The sequence below is a fragment of the Bufo gargarizans genome, chromosome 4, assembly GCF_014858855.1.
Source record: "Bufo gargarizans isolate SCDJY-AF-19 chromosome 4, ASM1485885v1, whole genome shotgun sequence".
Lineage (NCBI taxonomy): Eukaryota > Metazoa > Chordata > Amphibia > Anura > Bufonidae > Bufo > Bufo gargarizans.
In genome coordinates this window covers 156,387,634-156,409,551 of record NC_058083.1, presented here as the reverse complement: position 1 = coordinate 156,409,551, position 21,918 = coordinate 156,387,634, and the positions used below count along the sequence as shown (strand labels likewise).

General features: G+C 44.1%; 1 protein-coding gene across 3 annotated transcripts in view; it reads right to left on the bottom strand.

The window, feature by feature from the left end:
* Positions 1-19,796: 19,796 nt before the first annotated feature.
* The window catches only part of RSRC1 (arginine and serine rich coiled-coil 1), a 330,125-nt gene continuing 328,003 nt past the window's right edge, over positions 19,797-21,918 (bottom strand). For 2 of the 3 annotated variants that reach the window (XM_044290571.1, XM_044290572.1), the window contains exons 9-10: positions 21,515-21,661; positions 19,797-20,808 (exon numbers count right to left, since the gene is read on the bottom strand). In XM_044290571.1, the coding sequence (XP_044146506.1) occupies positions 20,716-20,808; positions 21,515-21,661 (240 nt within the window). In that variant the 3' untranslated portion in view covers positions 19,797-20,715. The remainder of the gene's footprint in view (positions 20,809-21,514; positions 21,662-21,918) is intronic. The other variant, XM_044290570.1, reaches the window with a different exon arrangement.

Here is a 21,918-nt window from a genome sequence, read left to right as displayed (position 1 = left end):
CGACATCTAAACCTAGGACGGGACTAAGGGTGCAATACGCTCCAGGGAGGAGTTCTCCTCTCTCGGTGCAATTAGTTCCATAAATGGTGTAGGACATATTTTGCCTCTGGTACCAGCACCAATACCCTTGCCCCAAGTATTTAGGGGAGGAGGGCATTGGGCTGGCCTTCATCTCACAGGACCCCTCGGTGCTCCAGCACTGGTGTCTTAACACCCGATCCTGACCACCTTGACAGAGGATGGCATCCTCTTTCTTCCAGCATCCCTCTGTGTCTAACAGATAAGGATGGCCTCCCTCATAGGTTAGAACGCCCGAGGGGAGCTGTGGATGAAGCACCGTCTGGTTATTTATGACAATCCCTAGGTTAACTGCACTGTAACCCTGTCTAAGATGACCAGATACAGGAGCCAATGATGAAGCAGTGCAAGTGAGATTCCTACAGCCGTGCCACTGGACTACCCACCAGTTGGTGTGATTGGCTGCAAAAGGAGATATAAGAGGACTTACCCGTTGGCGGAGGTTAAATGGGAAGTGGCCGCCGTACAATGATGATACAATATGTTTAAGGTTGCCCGAGAGTTCACTTTGGACTTGCGTACACGCCAGAGCGAGCTGAGCTCTATCCTGTTCCTCCAAGAGACCCACAACTAACCTTCTAAATTTCTCTCGTAAAGCAGAAGATAGAGAGGTAGTGGCATCTATGTGCGAATGCTGCAAACCTTCTAAGACATGGTTTACATCAAGCTGGGTCTCGAATCCTTCTCCGGCGTGTCGCGCAACATCCCCAAGTTTACCTCTCAGGACTTCCATGTCCATAGTGTTCAGGGCGCCCACTCCCAATGCACCTCCGCCTAGTCCCATGGCTATCAGATCTCTTCTTCCCCTTTGATTCTTGTGTATGAGATCATCCTTTCTTACCTCTTGCCCCGCCTCTATCCAACCTCTTATCATGTCAATTTGGTTCCTCACAAACTCCCCACATCTGTGATCCCATTGGTCGACTCGGAAGTCATCTACGGAAATTCTCCAAGTAAATAGGACGAATTTTGTCCCCGTGATGATCTTCCATGGGGATGACAGTTGAGGAGCTATAGGATCTGCCAATTGATGGATAGGGGCGTTGCAAGAGTCTAAATGCATTTTTACAGGTTGGAGACCTGTTGCTTCATAGGGGATCCTCACCACGGTTACACAAACTTGCCCTCTACCTTTGAACGGATACCATTGGTCATTTTCTCCAACCTGTAGCACTAGTTTTCCTACGGGTTTGGATTTAGACAGATAGACCCATTGTGTAAAGGTCCAGCACCCTTCATCTACTGCCTCGCAAAAAGGCCATATAAACGAACCATCTATATTGATGTCAAAGTTAATATCCCTGCCACTGGGGTCTTTCCAATCGGAAGACACATACCTCCCCCGGTATTCCTCATTCATAGGGGTACCGTCCATCCATACATCCACTGTAGGGGTATCCACTCCATTGGTTTAGTGTCCAAGGTTACCATCTGGGTATCTTGTTCCCAGTGGGCATAGGTGATGAAATAATATCCAGTCACCTCCTGAACGCACTTGTCTCTCATGATGGTGATCATAAAAGACCGTATGGATGGAGATCCCTTTAACTGAGCATACCTGAGATCCTTGGCATCTGTCCGTACTTTTAAAACGGTGGCTCGGTAAAAGCCTTCCAGTTTTACCGGACCACTCTGGTCATTCCATAGGACCTGGCCAGAGTTACTGCAGTTTAACTTTAGCATCATTATACTGGTTCGTATGTAATCTGTGGACACGTGTCCCTGAACATAACTGGATTCCCTAGTGATAATCATCTGGGAATCTCTTAACATACAATAAGCTTTTAGGGTGCCCTTTATCGGAATGGGTCTGTCAAAATATGTCCTTACCCTCAGCCCATCTTGGCTATCCCTCCTTATGAAGGTAGCTTTAAGGATATACCAGCCACTATATTCTGCACCCGTGACATCCTCGGGACTCAGAACCCCCTCCTTGGTACACAATACTGTGGTAGTGTTGGCTTCCACTTGTTTGTAAGGATGCAGGTGAGGGTCCCTAGACACCCATCTTAAGGATCTCATAGGAGTAGGGTCAGAGTCCCGAAAATGTCTGAATTCTTTGAGGCAGAGGGCATGTAAATCATGTTGTATGGCAGACACATTCTCCACAGGGGTATAATGTTGAATTACACCTTGGGCAAAACTCTCCCTCTGGAAACCATACAGATACCACTGTCCTGGTGTAAAGGAAAAGTTCTCGTATGGTTTCAGGATTTTGCCCTCCAAACATTCCACCATTAAAAGGCCGGGTTTATTCATAGATATGTCAGCCATATCATTATTAACTCCCAGGCCCTCCCCCGAAGAGGTTGAGCCCGCCATCATCATGCTTACCACCAGTGCCACAAGTTGGGGATATGCCATGTTCAGAGGATTTCTATATCTTTTCAGGCTAGTCGTAACCTTGGTGAGTCTCCCTCCCGTGATCTGTTAATTCAATGTGTATGTAATTAGTTTCATGGATCCACCCTCGACCCACCAACCCCCCCCCCCCCAGTTTACCCTACTGTGTGAGGGTTATGTTATTGTATTGGGGAGGCTCGGGTGGCCTTGGCCTGGTCGATATGGATCCATAAAACTCCCTGTCGCCTACGTGACTTTTTCTTGGTTGTCATCGGCCTTTGCACCTTTAGCATGGTGTCACCCATTACTTCAAGGACCTGATAGGGTCCTTCCCAGTTTGCATCCCAGGGGCCGGCCCGACGGAAGATTTTCACCATCACCAGCTCTCCTACAGAGGGCATTGGTGTTTCCCCCTGTAGATACGGTCTGTGTAGCCGTATTGCTGCAGGAGGCAATAACTCCTTCAGGTTTAGTTGTACCTGTTGGAGAAATAGGTCTCTGGCGATGGCGTTCTTTACCGGTTCTGACACCAGGGGTTCATTGGGCAGGCATAGGGGCATTTTGCGTCCGGTCATTAGTTCGAACGGGGTGATACCGGTACTGGTAGCCTCGGTAGCTCGGATTCCCATTAGCACGGCTGGTAGAGAGGTTACCCATGAGGAACCTTTCTCCAGTAGTGCTTTAGAAAGTCGTGTTTTTATGGTCCGGTTCATCCGCTCCACGATGCCCGCTGACTGAGGGTGGTAAGGCACATGAAACCTTTGCTTTATGTCTAAAAGACCACAAAGCGCTTTCATTACCTTACCCGTGAAATGGGTCCCTCTGTCTGACTCTATCAATCTGGGGATACCCCATCGTGACAGAACCTGTTCCCAGAGAACACGGGCAGTGGTTGTAGCCGAATCGTTGACCGTGGGGATGGCTTCTACCCATTTAGAGAAAACATCCACTACCACCAGTGCGTAACGATAGTTACGACTTCCTGTTGGTAAAGGTCCTATAAAATCTATTTGTAGTGCGGACCATGGACCATCTGCAGGAGGAACTCGCTGCAACACCGGCTTCAGGGCTGACGCCCTTGGGTTAACCTGAGCACATACCAGGCACTGTTGTGTTACTTCCTCTACTGTGTTGGACATTCCCGGCCAGTATAATTTGTCTCTCAGGAGAGACAAGAGTTTATCCCGGCCCAGGTGTCCAAACAGTTGGTGGTTCAATCTGGTCAGTTCTGCTTGCAAATGCTGTGGAACCACGGGAAGAGGAAGCTGTTGTGTACCGGCATCATAACACAGGATCCCTTGCTGTCTTGACCAGGGATGCTGTGGAGATGTGAGGTGTGTCATTAGAAGAGGGTCTTTTGCTTGTTCCTCCTCAAATGACACCGGGCCTTTACTCAGGTTGGTACGAACTGCAATCTGGTAGGCCGGTAACGGCTCAGTGTCTGTTTCCTGAAGGATCCCAGATACTGCCGCTAGTTTGGCCAATTCATCCGCCTTGTTGTTACCTAGCGTCAAAGGCTCATCCCCTTTTTGATGCGCAGGGATTTTTATGATGGCTGCTTCCGCCGGGTGTGCCATGCCCCATTCCCAAAGTTCTTTCAGGACCGATAAATGAGCCAGAGGTTTGTTTTGGCTATCCACAAATCCTCGTCTTTTCCATGTGTCCAGGTGCAGGGTGAGAGAACGAACTACATATGAACTGTCGCTATATATAGTTCGTTTCCCTGGGGGTTGAAGAAATAAGGCTTTCTTGACTGCCTCCAGTTCCGCCCGCTGTGCCGACATGTGACCTGGTAACTTGACAAGATTCTGGGTACCTGTGGTTTCATCCAGCACAGCAAAACCTGTGACATAGGTCCCATCCATGAAAAATCGAGAGCCATCAACAAAGATGACTCTGTCTTCTGGATGTTTATCGGTCCTGAAAATTTGTGGCGCGTTGATGTGCGCTGGTTGGCCACAGTCATGTTCGGTGCCAGTTAGGTTCAGTAACTGGGATAGAACATACTTGGCTTTGTGGTTCACCTGTAGACTCCGGCCACTGAGATCCATAATCCACCTCCCAAATCTCTGTTGGGAGACTCCAGGGAGTGTATCACGGAGCAGGAGGGCCAATGGAGAGTGTGGAGTCTGCAAAGTGAGGGGCCTGAAGCCTACAATATGCTCAGTGGTTTTGACGGCATAGGGTATGGCTGCCAGTTGTTTGGCACACTCATCGAACCCTCGTTCAACAGGCGAAAGTAACCTGGAGAAGTATCCCAGCGGTCTAGTGTCATACCCTATCTGCTGTAGGAGGACCGCTGAGATAGACTCCGTCCCTGCATGCGCCTGTATGGCTATTTCCCCTTCAGGATGGGGGGTAGCCAATACAGGGGCAGAGGAGAGGTCCCTTTTCAAAGTAGAAAAGGCCTCTTCCTGTGCATCAGCCCAACCTTTGATTGAGGGGTCTTCTCCTCTGAGGAGTTCATAGAGGGGTTTTGCTTTGGCAGCAAAATCCTCTATGAACTCCCTCATGAAATTAGCAACTCCCAGGAATTTTCTTAAATCCTGTAGAGTGCCCGGCCTAGGTAACTTTACCATGGCTTCCACTCTGGCCGCCACGATCCCTTTGGCTCCAAAAGAAATTTGGACTCCAAGAAAAGTCACCTCCGTTCTGGCCAAATTTGCCTTGTGGGGACTCAGCTTGAGTCCTGACTTGGCCAGGAGTCCCAGTAGCTCTTTTAACAGAACCAAGTGTTCTTCTATGGTTTCTGTTTGTAAGAGCAGGTCATCCACGTATTGCAGAAGGCATCCTGGCCGTGAAAATACACTCAGAACGGCCGCCAATGCCTGGTGAAAATACGTGGGACTACTGTGGAATCCCTGGGGGAGTACACCAAACATGTACTGTTTGTCCCCTACTGTAAAGGCAAATTTGTACCTACAGTTTTCAGTGAGTTCAATAGAGAAGAACCCATTGGCAACATCTATGGTTGAGAATATGCGACTTTTGCCGCTTATTCTGGCCATGATGTCGGGAGTCTGTGCCACCACTGGAGCGGACATTGGGGTGTACTTGTTGAGGACCCGGAGATCTATGGTGAGCCTCCATGCATTGGTGTCCTTTTTCTTTACTGGCCAGAGGGCATTGTTGCATTTAGAATTGCCCTCTATGACCACCCCCTTAGTTTTCAATTCTTGGACAGTGTCCAAAATTGAATGGGTGGCTTCTGGCGGAAAGCGGTATTGGCGTTGAGGTGGAGGGTCGGGACCTTGTATGTCCACCTGAACTCCAATCAGTCTGCCACAATCGTTTTTTCCCTGGGCCCACAGATCGGGGTACTCATACACAATAGGCTCAAGATCTGGATTATGCGAGATCTCAGGCCATTTGTGTTCAAGTACTTCAGTAGAGTCATCTACTGTTGGCAATGGTGGTCCCAGAAACTGGCGTTGGATGACAAACACCTTGGATTGTCTGAGACCCTTCCATACGATACTATTTGCCAGATCTAGGATCCACCCATTTTGTGTCATTACGTCGGTTCCAATAATGTTGTCAGAACCGGGGTAATACCACATGGGGATCCTAAGGGTCGTGTGAGTGGTAATCTGGACAATTACTTCTTCTATTCTGTGGGCCTTCACCCCCCCTTGTTGGTGATCAAATCCGATCACCACACACTGAGGGCTGTTGGGATGTAAATCATGTTTGACATTGGTAATGGAAATTTCCGCACCAGTGTCAAGCATGATTTCGGCGTCCTGATTTTTGATTTTGGCTTTTATGTGGGGTCTCCCTGAAGAATCCAGTATGATAGGACATACTGGCGCCAGTTCTTTAGGGATCCCTGATCTTCAATCAATTTCTACCAGACTCCCAGTAGGTACCTGTGAGGTACATACTGCCACTTGTGGGTTCTTGTTATGGACCCTTAGTGTGGATTCCAGGGATTCCACACTCCTTACCGAACGCGCAGGGTCATTCACAACAGCCACACGTTTTGGTGTCTGGACCTGTGAATGTCCCAGATATTCCCCCACTGGTTTGGCATAATTAGGTTTCATCTTGAAACCGTTATTATTGCCCGTTCTCTCAGGATTTGTCCGGTTATTACGTGACCATTGTGGACAATTCCTCTTTATGTGGCCGTATTGTAAACATAGGAAGCATCGAATGCTTCCTATCCTTTCCAATGGCGGGGCTTATTGAGCAGTGTATCCTGTCTGCACTGCTCAATAATCATAGCAGCATCCGTGAGGGATGGTTCCCTGGCTGCGCTCAACCGGATTGCAGTATCAGGTATGGGAATTTCTCCACAAACATACGTATCATACCCTGTGGAATTCCGACACCGTGATCCTTTGTAACCCTTCTATACATGGCTTCAAACCGACTACACATAGACAAAGGTTCGTCATGTATAGTGGGTTTGAACTTGGACAGGATATCTGGAGTGACATCCCAATGGCCCGTTGCCAGTCTCATGAGTATGGAGAGACGTTCCTCCTTGTCATAAAACTGTCCATTCATGGGTTGTGTCCTCCCCGTTACCTCATACCTTTGGTTTAGGTGTGTAGGTAACCATAACTTGAATAACTCCATGCGATATTCGTGAGCCACTGAATACTTGTTACAGTGACCCTAGAAAATATCACATGAAGTAAACGGATCTACAATGGGATCATATTTTGGGATCTCCTTGCAAATCCGTAACAGGAAGTTTATCCTTTCCATACTGGAACGGTTAGGGTAAAAATCTTCCTGTCTTTCCGGACGCGTTGGCGGATTGGAAGTGGTAAATGGCCAACCACTTTCCTCTCTCCAATCGTTGTCCTGTTCCTGTAATCGGTTGCTACCCCTATTCTCCCTGGGTGTTTGGGTAAAAGGTAGCGTCCGTTCCACATTTCCCCTGGTGTCTACTGCCTCGGGTGTTTGATCCGTGGAAGATATTGGCACTGTCGCCGCTGTCTCCCCATGTGCCGTTCCCGAAACACAAACCTGTTTCGTGGGCACCATGCTGTTAGCACCAGGCCGTGACAGATTCGAGATGACCTGCTGCAAATCCGCAATGGTTTGCGTTTTTGCAGCCATGTCCTCTCGAAGTTGAACAATCATGCTATCCATAGATACCGTATTGTTCCTGAACTGATTTATCTCAGTGTACAGTCTGAGCAGTTCCTTGTCCATGTCAGAGTAGAAACTCTCCTTGTCCGAGAGTCTAGACTCTAACACGCAAATCTCCCTGCCCCTCTCGACCGTACACTGGGACTTCTCTTGTAGTTGTGTTTGTAATGTGTGCAACTGTTTAATGTTCTCCACACAACAATTGCAGTGAAAGTTTGCCATGTTGGAAACTTCCTCTGCCTTTGCTGTGCTGTTAAGTGTTTCTAGATGTTCTGGCTTCCAAATGATATCCTCAAAGGTATGAACCAATTTGGCTAACATTTGGAGTCGTTTTTTTGTTTTTTTGAACACACTACGATTAATGCACAGTTTATCGTGAGCGTATGCCTGGTCCAATAAAGTGGACCATAGCAGCTCAGTGGATTTGTAAGTGGTGGGGATGATGGGGTTGTATGTGCTATGTTTGCTGAGGTGTTGCAGTGTGGTGAAGTTCATACTCACTTTTTGACGAGAGGCCATCTTCATTGGTGTCGTTGATACTGTGTTTCTGCGTGGAGGAGGTCCTTCAATATTCGGAACGCCTTCTCCCGAGCAGCCAGACGACTTCTGTTTCAATGATGATGGTTCTCTCTTCAGTGGTGTATGTGGTGACTTCTCTCCAGTTGGCGTGTAAGGGAATCAGAAAATATTAGTACACAAAGATCAGGAAAGATTTTAGATTCTCTGCTGTAGAGTTTGCTCTGTGTCTGGTTCTGATCGAGAGAAACCCGCTCTACCTGTCCGAACCTTCAAGCTATGGACGCTCAGAATCCACTGACCGCGTCCTTTCCACCTGATTAGTTCACAGCGTAAGCGACTTTTCCGTTCCAAAACCAACCACAGATACAAACTCACAGCAGTGGGCCTGGCTCGCCAATGTTAAAGGGGATATTAATTATTGATATTTATGCAAATCTCAATAATTAATATTCATAAGTAGGCGTAATCGTCTTGTGACGACTCCGCCTATTTATGCCTTAATGAACAACAATTTACTACTGATTACCTTAGTCTAATCACCAACTACACTTACTGCATGCGCCTTACTGACTACCTCTAGTAATCACACGTTACACAATAGGTGTAAATGACAACGTATTTATTAATTATACACTAGTAACACAATGCCAATAATATACTACCTCTATTGCGGCGATACTTAACAACAATAAAGGTATTATTATGTTTATAACTATATATATCTATAACAAGGGGATAGATATATATCGTTATAACCGCGCACTACAATATAAATACACACACTAATACAATATACTAACACGGTTCTAACTATACAGCACAATCCCAAATTCCACCCCACATAGTATTCATACACACAAATATCAATAACCAACCCGCCTTACTAATCACTGTCCCTACAGGGTACAAGGGGTAACTTTCAGATACTGCTGGGGAAGCAGGACGGGTAAGAGACAACGGAGAGCAGGGGATGTGAACGCAGGGGATGTGTATGTCTTGGGACAGGGGAAGGTAAGGGTAACCAGGGGCACAGGGGATTAGGGTATTGTATGGGGGGGCAGTAAAGGTATGGGGGGAATAGGGGAACCAAGGGACTAATGGGGGGGAGATAAGGTTCTATAGGGTTAGGAGGGTGTATAGGGGGGTTGATAGGGTATAGTATAGGGGGGTATATATGGTATAATAATCGTTGGTGGTATAGGGGGGTATATAGGGTATAGTATATATATAGGGTATAATAATCGTTGGTGGTATAGGGGGGTATATAGGGTATAGGAGGGCAATATATATATCTGATAAGGGGGGGTGATACTTATGATTTCTTGCTCGTTGTCCAGGGGGGGCTCGTTTGTCCAGGGATGATTCTTCAGCTGGGGTGGTCGTCCTGACTACTTCAGCGTAGCGCTGCCGGACTATTTAAGTTCAGCAGCGCTCGCTCCCGAGGCCGCCCGTCCCGCGGCGCGCATGCGCGCCGCCGGCCCGAACACGTGGGCCGGCGCGGTGATATGACGTCACCGCGCCGGCCCGCGCCTCCCAGAGCGCGCTTCTAGGCGGAGGATTCCTTTGATCCTCCGCCTGTAGTCCTCTGCATACCTTGCGGTGCGATAATTATCGCGCCAGAGGTATGCAGATAACAGAGGGAGGGATGTTTGTTTCCCTCTCTCTGTTATGTTAACTATCCCCAGCAGCTGGGGATAGTTAAATACCAAAAGGCATCGGATCTATTGATCCTATGCCTTTTGATGTCACCAGAGGCTGGACATGATTGTCCAGCCATCTGATGACCTTCCTCATCCCCTGCAGGGATGCAGGAGGAGGTGGGGGGGGGTCACATTTGGTCTGATACTATATGTGTATGGATGCTTGGGGCACATCCATACACATATATATCTATATCCATACATATATATATACATATACCTAGTGAGGGGGGGGGGGGATCATATGTATATTCATTGATGTTTGGGGCACATCCATGAATATACACCTACACACAGGGAACAATACATTAAGTCCATCAATACATGTATCTATACATATACACGGAGATGTAGGCCAAAAAGGGGCCTATATACATCTCCGTGCATATCTATAGATCCCACCTGGACGAGCCTATGGACAAGGGCTAATATATGTGTATATATGTCAAGGCATATATACATATATATTTAAATATGACACTTCCCTCAACAATAGCCATGTCGTGTATAATAGATATTTTCGAGGCATTTGGTAAGGCATCCAACTTCAAGATTAATTTTGACAAATCGGAGGCTCTGGGGATCTCTTTTTCCCCTTCTTAGTTGAGAATAATAAAAGATATGACCCCTTTCAAATGGCCTGCTAAAGCAATTAAATATCTGGGGATCATGGTCCCCGCTAATTTGAACCTACTTTTCCAACTCAACTATACTCCCTTATTGCATAAGATTCAGACCACCTTGTCAGGCTGGCTGTTATCCTGGCTGGGAAGAAAAAACGCACTGGTCACATTCATCCTCCCACAACTGTTATATTTGTTCCGGTCCTTCCCAATCTCCATACCCAACGTATTCCTAACTAAATTGAAGTTAATGTTCAGTAGCTTTCTTTGGGCCAACAGAAAAGCTAAGTTACCCTTCTCTCTCCTTACTAAGAAAAAGAAACATGGAGGTATTTCCCTACCAGATGTTAACTCATATCTGCAAGCCATCCACCTGGAAAGGTGGTTAACATTAACACGACCTGACCCGGTTCCTATACACATTGCTAGGAAAAGGCCCTACTGGGGAGACAAAGAATACCTGCTATGGTATAATACACCTTTGCCGAATAAATGGGAACTAATGAGTGAACTAACCAGAAATACCATATCTAGATGCCAAAGATCTAGTGCGTTAAACACGGGGAACAAAAAACTGTCCCCCTTAGCCCCCCTTCATATACTACCACAGATCCTTGCAAATCGTCCTATAGAGGTCACAAAAATCTGGGCGGCTGTAACTCACTATAGATTAGGAGATCTATATCGATTCAAAGCAAATAAGGATTTTTACAAGGATATTACTGGGAAATCTAGCGGAGTGGGAGACGTTTAACAAATTTGGGATTTCGAAAAGTCCTGCAATAGGTTCAAAAGGTCCAGCCATCTGCCCCTGCCTGACCCTTCCTGGCTAGAAAACTATGCATTATTGCCTACTCTACCAGCTAAATGCCTTTCCCTGGTGTATAGGCAGATGTTGACACATTGTGACTTTCAAGAACCTAGTTATCTTTGAAAAATTAGTTATGCAGATTAAAGATCCAAGAGGGAAAATCTCCAAACTGTATGGGATTTTAATGTCTGCATCTAAAATAGACAGTCCAACTTTTCTACAACAATGGGAATCAGATTTACAAATCAGGTTTTCACCAGTAGAGAAGAGACTCGCTTTGCTCTCCCCGACTAGGGTGTCCAGGTGTGTCAAGGTACAGGAAAATAGTTATAAAGTCCTAACTAGGTGGTATTTTACACCCCAAAGACTCCACCGTATGTTCCCTGCTACTACCAACCCCTTGTGTTGGAGGTGTAACAAAGAATTGGGTACTCATGCACACATTTGGTGGTCTTGTGACAAAGTAGCGCCCTTTTGGAAAGCAGTGTGTGGAGTTTTCTCAAAAGTGAGTGGGACGCACATCCCTGTGACTCCAAAACTTTGCCTGTTTGGTCTGTATAATGATATAAAGGGTCCAAAGAACATAAGAATCCTGTGTGTGGCTTTGCTGGCCTCAGCTAGACTTCTCATTGCGACATACTGGAAACAGCAGGAGATACCTCCAACCCAGAAATGGTTTGTCAAATGTGACCAGATATGTAGACTTGAGCAGATAGTGCATTGGGACTCTGGATCCCCACTTAAATTTAAGGCTATCTGGAACCCCTGGAGGTCTTAAAGACGATTTATTCTAGATTGAGTACGTTTGGATAAACAAATACTTAGTATACTTGAACGACGGCCCTTGCATGGTGTTGAGCAGATCTGAGTACATATGGATGAGACTTACAGATAATAAAACTATAGCATCTGACTGTCCTTAACATGGTGAAGTTCTAAGTGTTATGAGAATACCTTATACACCAATTATTTGCTTTACCCCCCCCCCCTCCCATCCTTTTATTCTTCCCTTTATCTTCCCACCCCCCCACCTACCCGTGTATGTCTACTACCTGTTTTGGATGTGGTTACTTACTTATTAGTTTAAATGTATGTGGTGATCCGCACCACGTGCTTGAATATGTTACCAGACTATTGACGATGTCATAGAGATATCCCTGATACACATTATGTCATCTTGTATCTGTGTCTTATTTGAGTTGAACGGATATGTACCTATTATATCAAATTGTCAATATATATGTTTTATTGGCTGATAAAACAATAAAAAGAGTTTTAAAACAAACAAGAACCTAGTTATCTAAAAAATTGGGAACGAGAGTTGAACATTACGCTAGATGAGAGCAGTAGATCCTTCATTCTTACTCACTCACATGGGTTCTCTAAATGTGTTAGAATTCAGGAAAATTCCTATAAAACATTCTAGGTGGTATCGGACTCCTGAGTTCCTCCACCGAATAAATCTGTCTCCCACAGATCAATGTTGGAGGTGCTCATCGGGTATTGGTAACATATCACATATCTGGTGGTCTTGCCCCAAATTGAAAACGTTTTGGTCAGAGGTCGAATTTATGATTAACAGAGTATGCCCCAATAAGTTAAAGCCATCTGCTCCATTGGTATTACTATGGTTATCAGAAGCAGACTTTAGACCAGATAAGTTAAATCTGGCCACTCACATGATCACGGCGGCAAAACTACTCATTTCGCTCAGGTGGAGAGATGTTGGATCCCCCGACTATTTCAATGTGGTATGATAAGATGTCAAACTTATGTCGTATGGAAGAGCTAGCTAGCTGGGAGAACAAGACTAGAAAAGCTTTCCTGAACATATGGCAGCCGTGGTTAACACATGTGAAGGAGAAAAAGGAATTAGACACAAAGAAATGAGTCTCGACAAGACCAAGGGATGTTCAAACCAATATGCGTCTCTATAACGATTTCATGTGCTTTTCAATATATACGAGGTTCTTGGTCGAAACCCCCCCCCCCCTCCTTTATCGACTCCCCTAAATCCCTCCTTTTACCTTTTCTTCCTCTGATGTTTTCTCGACTTACATGTGTACTTAATTTAACATTCAACTGGAGATAACCAGTGAATCGCTTATTGTATGGTATTCCGTGTTCCCTGTGTTGTCAGGCGGACAGGCCTCTGAAGATTTTCTACTATGTAAATGATTCTAAGTGGAACTTGATTGATTAATATGTGCTTGTACACTGATCTGTGACTCATTGACATCTCTTGCGATCTTTGTATAATATATATATATATATATATAGAGAGAAGGAAAGTCCGCAGCACTCCTTTAAGTAAAAAAGTGAAATTTATTCACACATGTCAGACAACGTTTCGGTCCTCTCACAGGACCATTTTCAAGTCAAGTGAACAAAAAAGTGCATAGTGCAAAAATAAATACAGCTCTACAGCATGACACAATCCATTATCAGCCAATAGAGTACTAGTGCACTCCCATTCATGGGTGGACTACAATTCATATAATTAACTCCATATATTGCCGTGCATATCAACTTCAGTAGCAGTACATCGGTGATACATTCAATAGTAATTCATCATAATATGTGTACATAAAGTGTATATAATAAAGTGAACCGTGCAGTTTTAAAAAATTGTTGACTGTATTACCTTGCCTTAAGCCTGCTGGAGAACCAAGATAATTTGTGGAGAAGGCGTCTCTACCTGTATCTGAACACGCCACTCATCCGCGTCCTCTACTCATTACTGCGCATGTATTCAGCCCCGTTCCGTTCACGCAGCTTCTAATACTCCTACGTCGCCTCTATGGTGGAAACCAACGTGATGACGTACGGTCGATCACGTCCAGGCGCCGCACACAGACTCGTCTGCGTCAGCGTATAGACAGATCGTTCGCGCCCCATCACGAGTCCATATAGACCATCTTTTTTTAGGTAATGTTTTTGGGCAAAAATATCATGCCTCCATAGCTCACATATTTATCTCGTCTCCATCTAAACACGGCCCGGCACTGGCAAAAAAGTCAGCATACATATATATCTTCAGGCAAATCATTGTAGCTTCCATTTAATTCACTGCATATAGAGAGCAGACAACATCAGGGTATAGGCCATGTAAGCTGGGTATCTAGCTAACCATTCCTCCTGTCACCCTAAATTCTACATTTAACCCTTTGGGTTTTAGGGTATCAAGCCGAAAAATCCACCTAAGTTCAGTTTTTTTTAATTTGCTTAATCGATCACCTCCTCTTTCCAATGGTTTAACATGATCTATAATCATAAATTTCAAGTCACTTTCTTTATGATTTTTTTCGGCAAAATGCTTTGATACAGGCAGATCTCTTCTTTTATTCCTAATAGACTGCCTATGGTTATTTAACCTGGTCTTTAGATCACAAGTGGTTTCACCAACATATAATTTTTTACAAGGGCACCATAGTACATATATCACCCATGACGAATCACAGGTGAGATAATGCACTATATCAAAGGTTAACCCAAAGGGTTAAATGTAGAATTTAGGGTGACAGGAGGAATGGTTAGCTAGATACCCAGCTTACATGGCCTATACCCTGATGTTGTCTGCTCTCTATATGCAGTGAATTAAATGGAAGCTACAATGATTTGCCTGAAGATATATATGTATGCTGACTTTTTTGCCAGTGCCGGGCCGTGTTTAGATGGAGACGAGATAAATATGTGAGCTATGGAGGCATGATATTTTTGCCCAAAAACATTACCTAAAAAAAGATGGTGGATATGGACTCGTGATGGGGCGCGAACGATCTGTCTATACCAGGGGTGCACAACCTGCGGCCCGGGGGCCACATGCGGCCCTTGATACCATTCTGTGCGGCCCCCAACCATCTGGTAACAGATATGTATGCCTATGTCTTGTGGCTGCTCACATGTATTTTTCATGTATTTCTCCCATTAGATGGGAGTCCTGGAAGTGTAACTAGACATTAATGGTATATAATGTGTGTTCAATATGCCATAAGTACAATATTTCAGTTGTTAATACACCTTTAAATTTTAATTTCGGCCCTCGTCATTGGTTCAGTCTGGCAATGTGGCCCCCAACCAGGAAACGTTGTGCACCCCTGGTCTATACGCTGACGCAGACGAGTCTGTGTGCGGCGCCTGGACGTGATCGACCGTACGTCATCACGTTGGTTTCCACCATAGAGGCGACGTAGGAGTATTAGAAGCTGCGTGAACGGAACGGGGCTGAATACATGCGCAGTAATGAGTAGAGGACGCGGATGAGTGGCGTGTTCAGATACAGGTAGAGACGCCTTCTCCACAAATTATCTCGGTTCTCCAGCAGGCTTAAGGCAAGGTAATACAGTCAACAATTTTTTAAAACTGCACGGTTCACTTTATTATATACACTTTATGTACACATATTATGATGAATTACTATTGAATGTATCACCGATGTACTGCTACTGAAGTTGATATGCACGGCAATATATGGAGTTAATTATATGAATTGTAGTCCACCCATGAATGGGAGTGCACTAGTACTCTATTGGCTGATAATGGATTGTGTCATGCTGTAGAGCTGTATTTATTTTTGCACTATGCACTTTTTTGTTCACTTGACTTGAAAATGGTCCTGTGAGAGGACCGAAACGTTGTCTGACATGTGTGAATAAATTTCACTTTTTTACTTAAAGGAGTGCTGCGGACTTTCCTTCTCTACTAATTTTGTCCCATATCGAGGGACCACCGCGTGCACCTGCATTATTATATGCACTAAAGGGAGTGCTGCCTGAATCTCTTTATGTATATATATATATATATATATATATATATATACTTGCTTGTCATAAATACAAAATTAATAAAATGAGAATTGTTTTAAAAAAAAAAAAAAAAAAAGAACAGTCATAGAATCCAAGATAGCCATGGAAGCTTCAACTCTAGTGTCAATGGAGCCTAAGGCGGGTGAACGCACATAAGATCCACCCGAATTTCTGTGTGGCTTTATGTGCGTTTCTGCAGCATATCCGCGGGTGCAAGCTGCGTTCGGGTGTCCGCCTGCTGAGTGGAGCGGAGGCCAAACTGAGCCATACTGATGCATTCTGAGCGGATCTGCATCCACTCAGAATGCATTAGGGCTGTACGGATCCGTTCGGGGCCGCTTGTGAGAGCCTTCAAACGGAACTCACAAGCGGAACCCCGAACGCAAGTTCACACGAGCGAGTTTTCTGCGCGGGTGCAATGCGTGACGTAATCGCATAGCACCCGCACTGAATCCTGACTATCCATTTCAATGTGTCTGTGTACATGAGCTTTTTTTCACACATCAGTTCTGCATTACGTGAAAAACGTAGCAGGTTCTATATTCTGCGTTTTTCACGCAGCCCTGGCAAGCAAGTGCGGATGCGTTTTTCACTGATGGTTGCTAAGCGATATTGTTTGTAAACCTTCAGTTTTTTATCACGCGCGTAAAAAACGCATCAAAACGCATTGCACCTGTGCGGAAAAAAATTAACAACTGAACACAATCGCAGAAAAAACACTGAATGCACCCTGAACGGATCCGGACCTAATGCGTCAAGCTTGTGTGAAAGAGGCCTAACAGTAGTTTTTGTTGCAGATTTGATGAGTGTTTGCCGCATTGAAAAGGGTGAAACCGCAAACATAATTGACAAGCTGCAGATTTTAAAATCTGCAATGCAAGTCAATTTCCGCACGGAAAACATCTGTATACATGAGGTTTGTGCAATCTCATTACACTTTGCTGATACTGTAATACGCTGCGTTTATTTTTGCACGGGAATCTGCGCAGAAAAAAACGCACATATTCTGCAACGTGTGCAGGTGGCCGCAGAGTGATACAGTAGAAGCAAAGTGAATGAGATTAGACAAATCCCATGTGCACTTTGATTTTTCATTCCATGCGGAAACTGACCTGCAGTGTGGACCTTGAAATCCACAGAATGTCAATTCTTTGTGTGGATTTTACCCTTTTTAATGCAAGAGTGAGATCTGCATCAAAGCTACACCAAAAACCACTAGCAAGACGTGGTTTTTGGTGCAGATTTGATGCAGAATTTCTGCAAGACAGTCCGCACCTGCTGATTTTGTCAGGGCCTGTTTTCTATCACTGAGCCAGTTACTTACCCACATACAGACATTTTCTCCCAGTCCAAGCATTCTCATCTTATGTACTAACCTTTTATGTGGTATAGTATTGAATTCTTTGGAAAAATCTAAATCCATTCAAGAACTTTCCACCTTATCTAAACTGATCAGGTTGGTTAGACCGGAACGATCCCTGATAAACCCATGCTGATATGGAATTATACAGTTTATCTTATTGATGAAAGATGAAGCAGCACATAGGGCATAAGTGGCAGGTCAGCAAATATCAGTATGGATATGTCTAACCATGGAGCTCCCACAGACATAAAAAGTTTACAAGAATACAATTCAAGAATAAGTGCAAACCAAAGCCATATACATAACAATAAGCAAATGTTTTATTGAAAAAAAACTTCTCCTCATGAGAATTTTTGCAGAGCACGAATATAACACTGCTTCCATGTGTCGACAACATGTTGCATTTCCATTGGTTAGTATTATGTTTTATAGAACACATTTCAACATCTCCCACACGTTTTTCCATCCAAATGTCCTGGTGTCAAATTTTTTCTACATTACGTTTTGGTAACTGAAAGATTGTTCACGTCTTCTATGTAATGTAGCCTTGTACAACAAATCAAGACAAATCCCCAGAACCATATTCAAAATTCCCAATTTCTCATACTGGAGCAGTAAACCAGGTTTTAGAAAGTGTTACCAAGCAAAGACCATGGCAGTCACATGGCTACAGACTTTCCATAGAGGCTGCGGGGGAATCACATCTGTTCAGACATTTGCCGTAACATATTCCAGCACAGTCCCACACATTATTCTGATTACAAGACTTCTTGTGGACATATGGTGAAGTGCTACTCATGTCCAGCTTCAGTGATCTCATTCACTTTAATTTGGCAAAGGTCATTTCACATTTCTACAAACAAAGGCCCACAATTACAAATGTGGGTGCTCCTAGACCATGCCGAAAATTGGGCAAACTGACAATTTTTTTGTGCAATTTGTTGCATCTAGTTTTAGAAAGGCCTACTGCACCTAGCTCGTCAGAGGGGCATGGCTTAAAAACAAAGGGGTATGGTCTAAGGCTACTTTCACACTCGCGTTTTGTGGGGATCCGTCATGGATCTGCACAAGTGCATCCATTCAGATAATATAACCGTCTCTATCCGTTCAGAACCGATCCGTTTGTATTATCTTTAACATAGCCAAGACAGATCAGTCTTGAACACCAATGAAAGTCAATGGAGGACGGATCAGTTTTCTATTGTGCCATATTGGGTCAGTGAAAACTGATCCGTCCCCATTGACTTACATCCGTTTGGCTCAGTTTCAGCAGACAGACACCAAAACACTGCAAGCAGCGTTTTGGTGTCCCCTTCAGAGCGGAATGGAGACTGAACTGATGCATTCTGAGCAGATCTTTATCTATTCAGAATGCATTAAGGGCAAAACTGATCCGTTTTGGACCGCTTGTGAGAGCCCTGGACGGATCTCACAACGGAAACCAAAACGCCAGTGTGAAAGTAGCCTAAGGTGCAACATTTTGAGTCGATATTGCACAGCTAGACCACAAATATGTCTAGCTACCGTATGCACCAAACATCCAGCCAGCTCCCCTGTGATAAATCGATAGGATTAGTAAGCCTCCTCAAATGTGAATGTATTGAAAGACCATTGTTATCAGCATTTATTTCAGTAAAATGTGAAGGATTAAAGAAGAACTGTCACCACAAAATGCAGTGCAATCTGCGGGCAGCATAATACAGAGCAGTGCTCAGTTTCACTCTTCAACTGCCCCCAGTGGCAGCAGAAAGGGCACTCCCCCTGAGAATGGACACTCCCCCTGAGAATGGACACTCCCCCTGAGAATGGACACTCCCCCTGAGCTCCCAGCCTGAACTAAAACTAGCAGAGCAATTGGAGCAATGAATAGGGAGATCTCTCGATCCATGTAAAGTACAGGGCTGGTTCTATCTAATTTTCATTTTTTACATTAGTCATGGGATAACCCCTTTAAGTAACCCTTGTAATTTAGACATTTTATATCTCTGCTCTCTCTCACTTCACTTGTACACTTTATCAGTGATTAATAGCATTCCCTGGTTAACAGTGTATAGAGAGATAGCTGTCAGTCACTGATAACACCTCCCCCACACACGGAGAGCTGTTCACGGGGTGGTCTTAAATGGGTTGTCTCACTTCAGTAAATTACATTTATCATGTAGAGAAAGTGAATACAAGTCACTTACTAATGTATTGTGATTGTCCATATTGCCTCCTTTGCTGGCTAGACTAATTTTTACACCACATTCCCGGCCACTAGGGAGGCCAGTGCTTTTTCCTATATTGTGCAAGCACGGCCACCGCTGCTGGATTGCAGGGTGGTCTTAACCATGGAAATGAGAAGTGTATAATGTGATGGAAAAATGAATCCAGCCAGCAGAGGAGACAATATGGACAATCACAATACATTAGTAAGTGCCTTGTATTAACTTTCTCTACATAATGTTATTTGCTTAAGTGAGAACCTTAGAAAGCATAGATATAAGTGTATAAATTGAAGTTTTACTGAATCTTTTCCCATAAGATTGTATATCAATCTGCTCGAGCTCCTCCTGTGCTATAACATGATGTCTGCAGATTACACAGCATTTTTTGTGGTGACAGGTCCTCTTTAATAAGATAAAAGCTAAAATATGTAATGACCACTCATGTTTCAAAATCTGCAAAATGCTCTACAAATCCGTATGTAACTTGTATTGTGAACTCAAATGAGATTTGTCCTGGATTCTTCCATATTTGGTGCTGAAGAAGAGCAAAGAGTAGAATAAAATACATATTATAAAATGCTCTATTGTACATTTGATGACTTTATAAACAATATTAGTTGAATGTGGATCTTCACTTTAAAGGGGTTCTTCAAGTCTGGGAACCAATGGTCAGGAGGCCATGTATTGGTAAAAGTTTTTTTAAATCTACTTTTCAGATCTCCCATCTTTGCTGCTTCTGGTCCGGACGTGTGATGTAGTGAGTCACGTGCAATTCCTGTACAGTCACCACTGATTGTCCAGCAGCAGTGATGTGCATGTAGATGGCACATCACACTTCCATTCTAGCGATAGAAGCTCAATGATGGACCCAAAATGCTCTGAAAAAGTGATTCTTTTTTATTTTTACCCCATGCCTGGGCCACTGACTATTAATTCCCAGTTTCTGAGAACTCCTGTAAGACTGCCAAAGAGACATCCTCTCTCTCTCATTTATTAACTCATACAGCCACTTACAGAAAAAGTAAAGCTTTATTTTAATGAACATGCTCTAAATTTGTGTAAGATATAGAATGTTAGAATTAAAAAGGACCAGACTGCAGTTTTCACATTATATAAAAAGAATGGAATGATAACGCATAAATAAAGCACATCCTCGACCTCTATGCCACGGGGCTGCCCATTAGCCGCTCTTGTCGTAGAGAGGTTAACCTCTTGTACCATTTCTCCTCCGATTCCGCCTTCTCAATGTACAGCTGTAAAGGAAAACACAAACACTGTTCACAACTACATGAAGACATTTTACGTGTAATGTGGAGTATATGAAAAAAAACTAAACGAAAAACAACAAAAACCACAGTTACAGATAATTGCTGGACGAACCTATGCAACTGGAACCCAAAGCAAATACAAGTACAATCCTGCAATTAGCGGTAACTGTGGTGTGGTTACTGCAGCTCGCATGTAATTGTGCCATACATTTTGTCCCATTCATTTTAGGTCCACTAAAAAACACCTCTGAGGTTCATGATGCTCTACTACACAGATCTTACTCCTTAAATGCACTGGTTAATAAAGGTGCCCATTAAAATAGCTGTCTGCCAAACGCTCTTTTGCCCAACAGCTGTTTTTCCAAACTCCTGCGTACACGTGCATCCTGGGCTTGGTCTAGCATGAATGTGTTTTCAGTGGAGCCGGGGATAAAGCTGCTCTGGCAGTAGCTTATATCTTGGGGGAACAAAAAAGAACCATATATGTTGAATTTCAAAGACCCTAAGGATGCCAGCAACTGCAGATGTGCTCTCCAGGTTCTAGAGGTGGGAAAGGGTCGGCCAACAATGTATTCTGTTCAGTGGCCTCCACCAATCCTAATCCATTGCTGTGCATATATGGACTGAAAAGTCCTATTTCTTTAACAATTGTAGCAAAAAAATAAATAAATTATGTTTTCTGAGAACTTACATTTTGATGTGCAATGGAGTTATCGTCCAGATATTTGATAGCAGTTGGCATTGTACTAACATCTGCTTCTTTCTCATCCTCAAACAAGTCCAACGTTCCCACTCCTAATATGGCGGATTCATGCTTGCTTTCGCTGGTATCTATCAACTAAAATAAAACAATTTGCACCATGTTGGGGATGAAGAACTGCAGGAAAATTACACATGAATACAACCAGCACTGGTTCTAAACCTGGAGAAGGTTCTAAACCCTGATGACCCAAGTCAGAGGTGGACAAAATACTCCAATTATAATATTCCCAGAGATAGTTTGACTTTTTTATTTTTTCAGTGGCCAGGTAATAAGAACCCTAAGGTTGTGTTCTCACAGATTTTCTATCAGTAATCCACATCCCCATGCAGGTG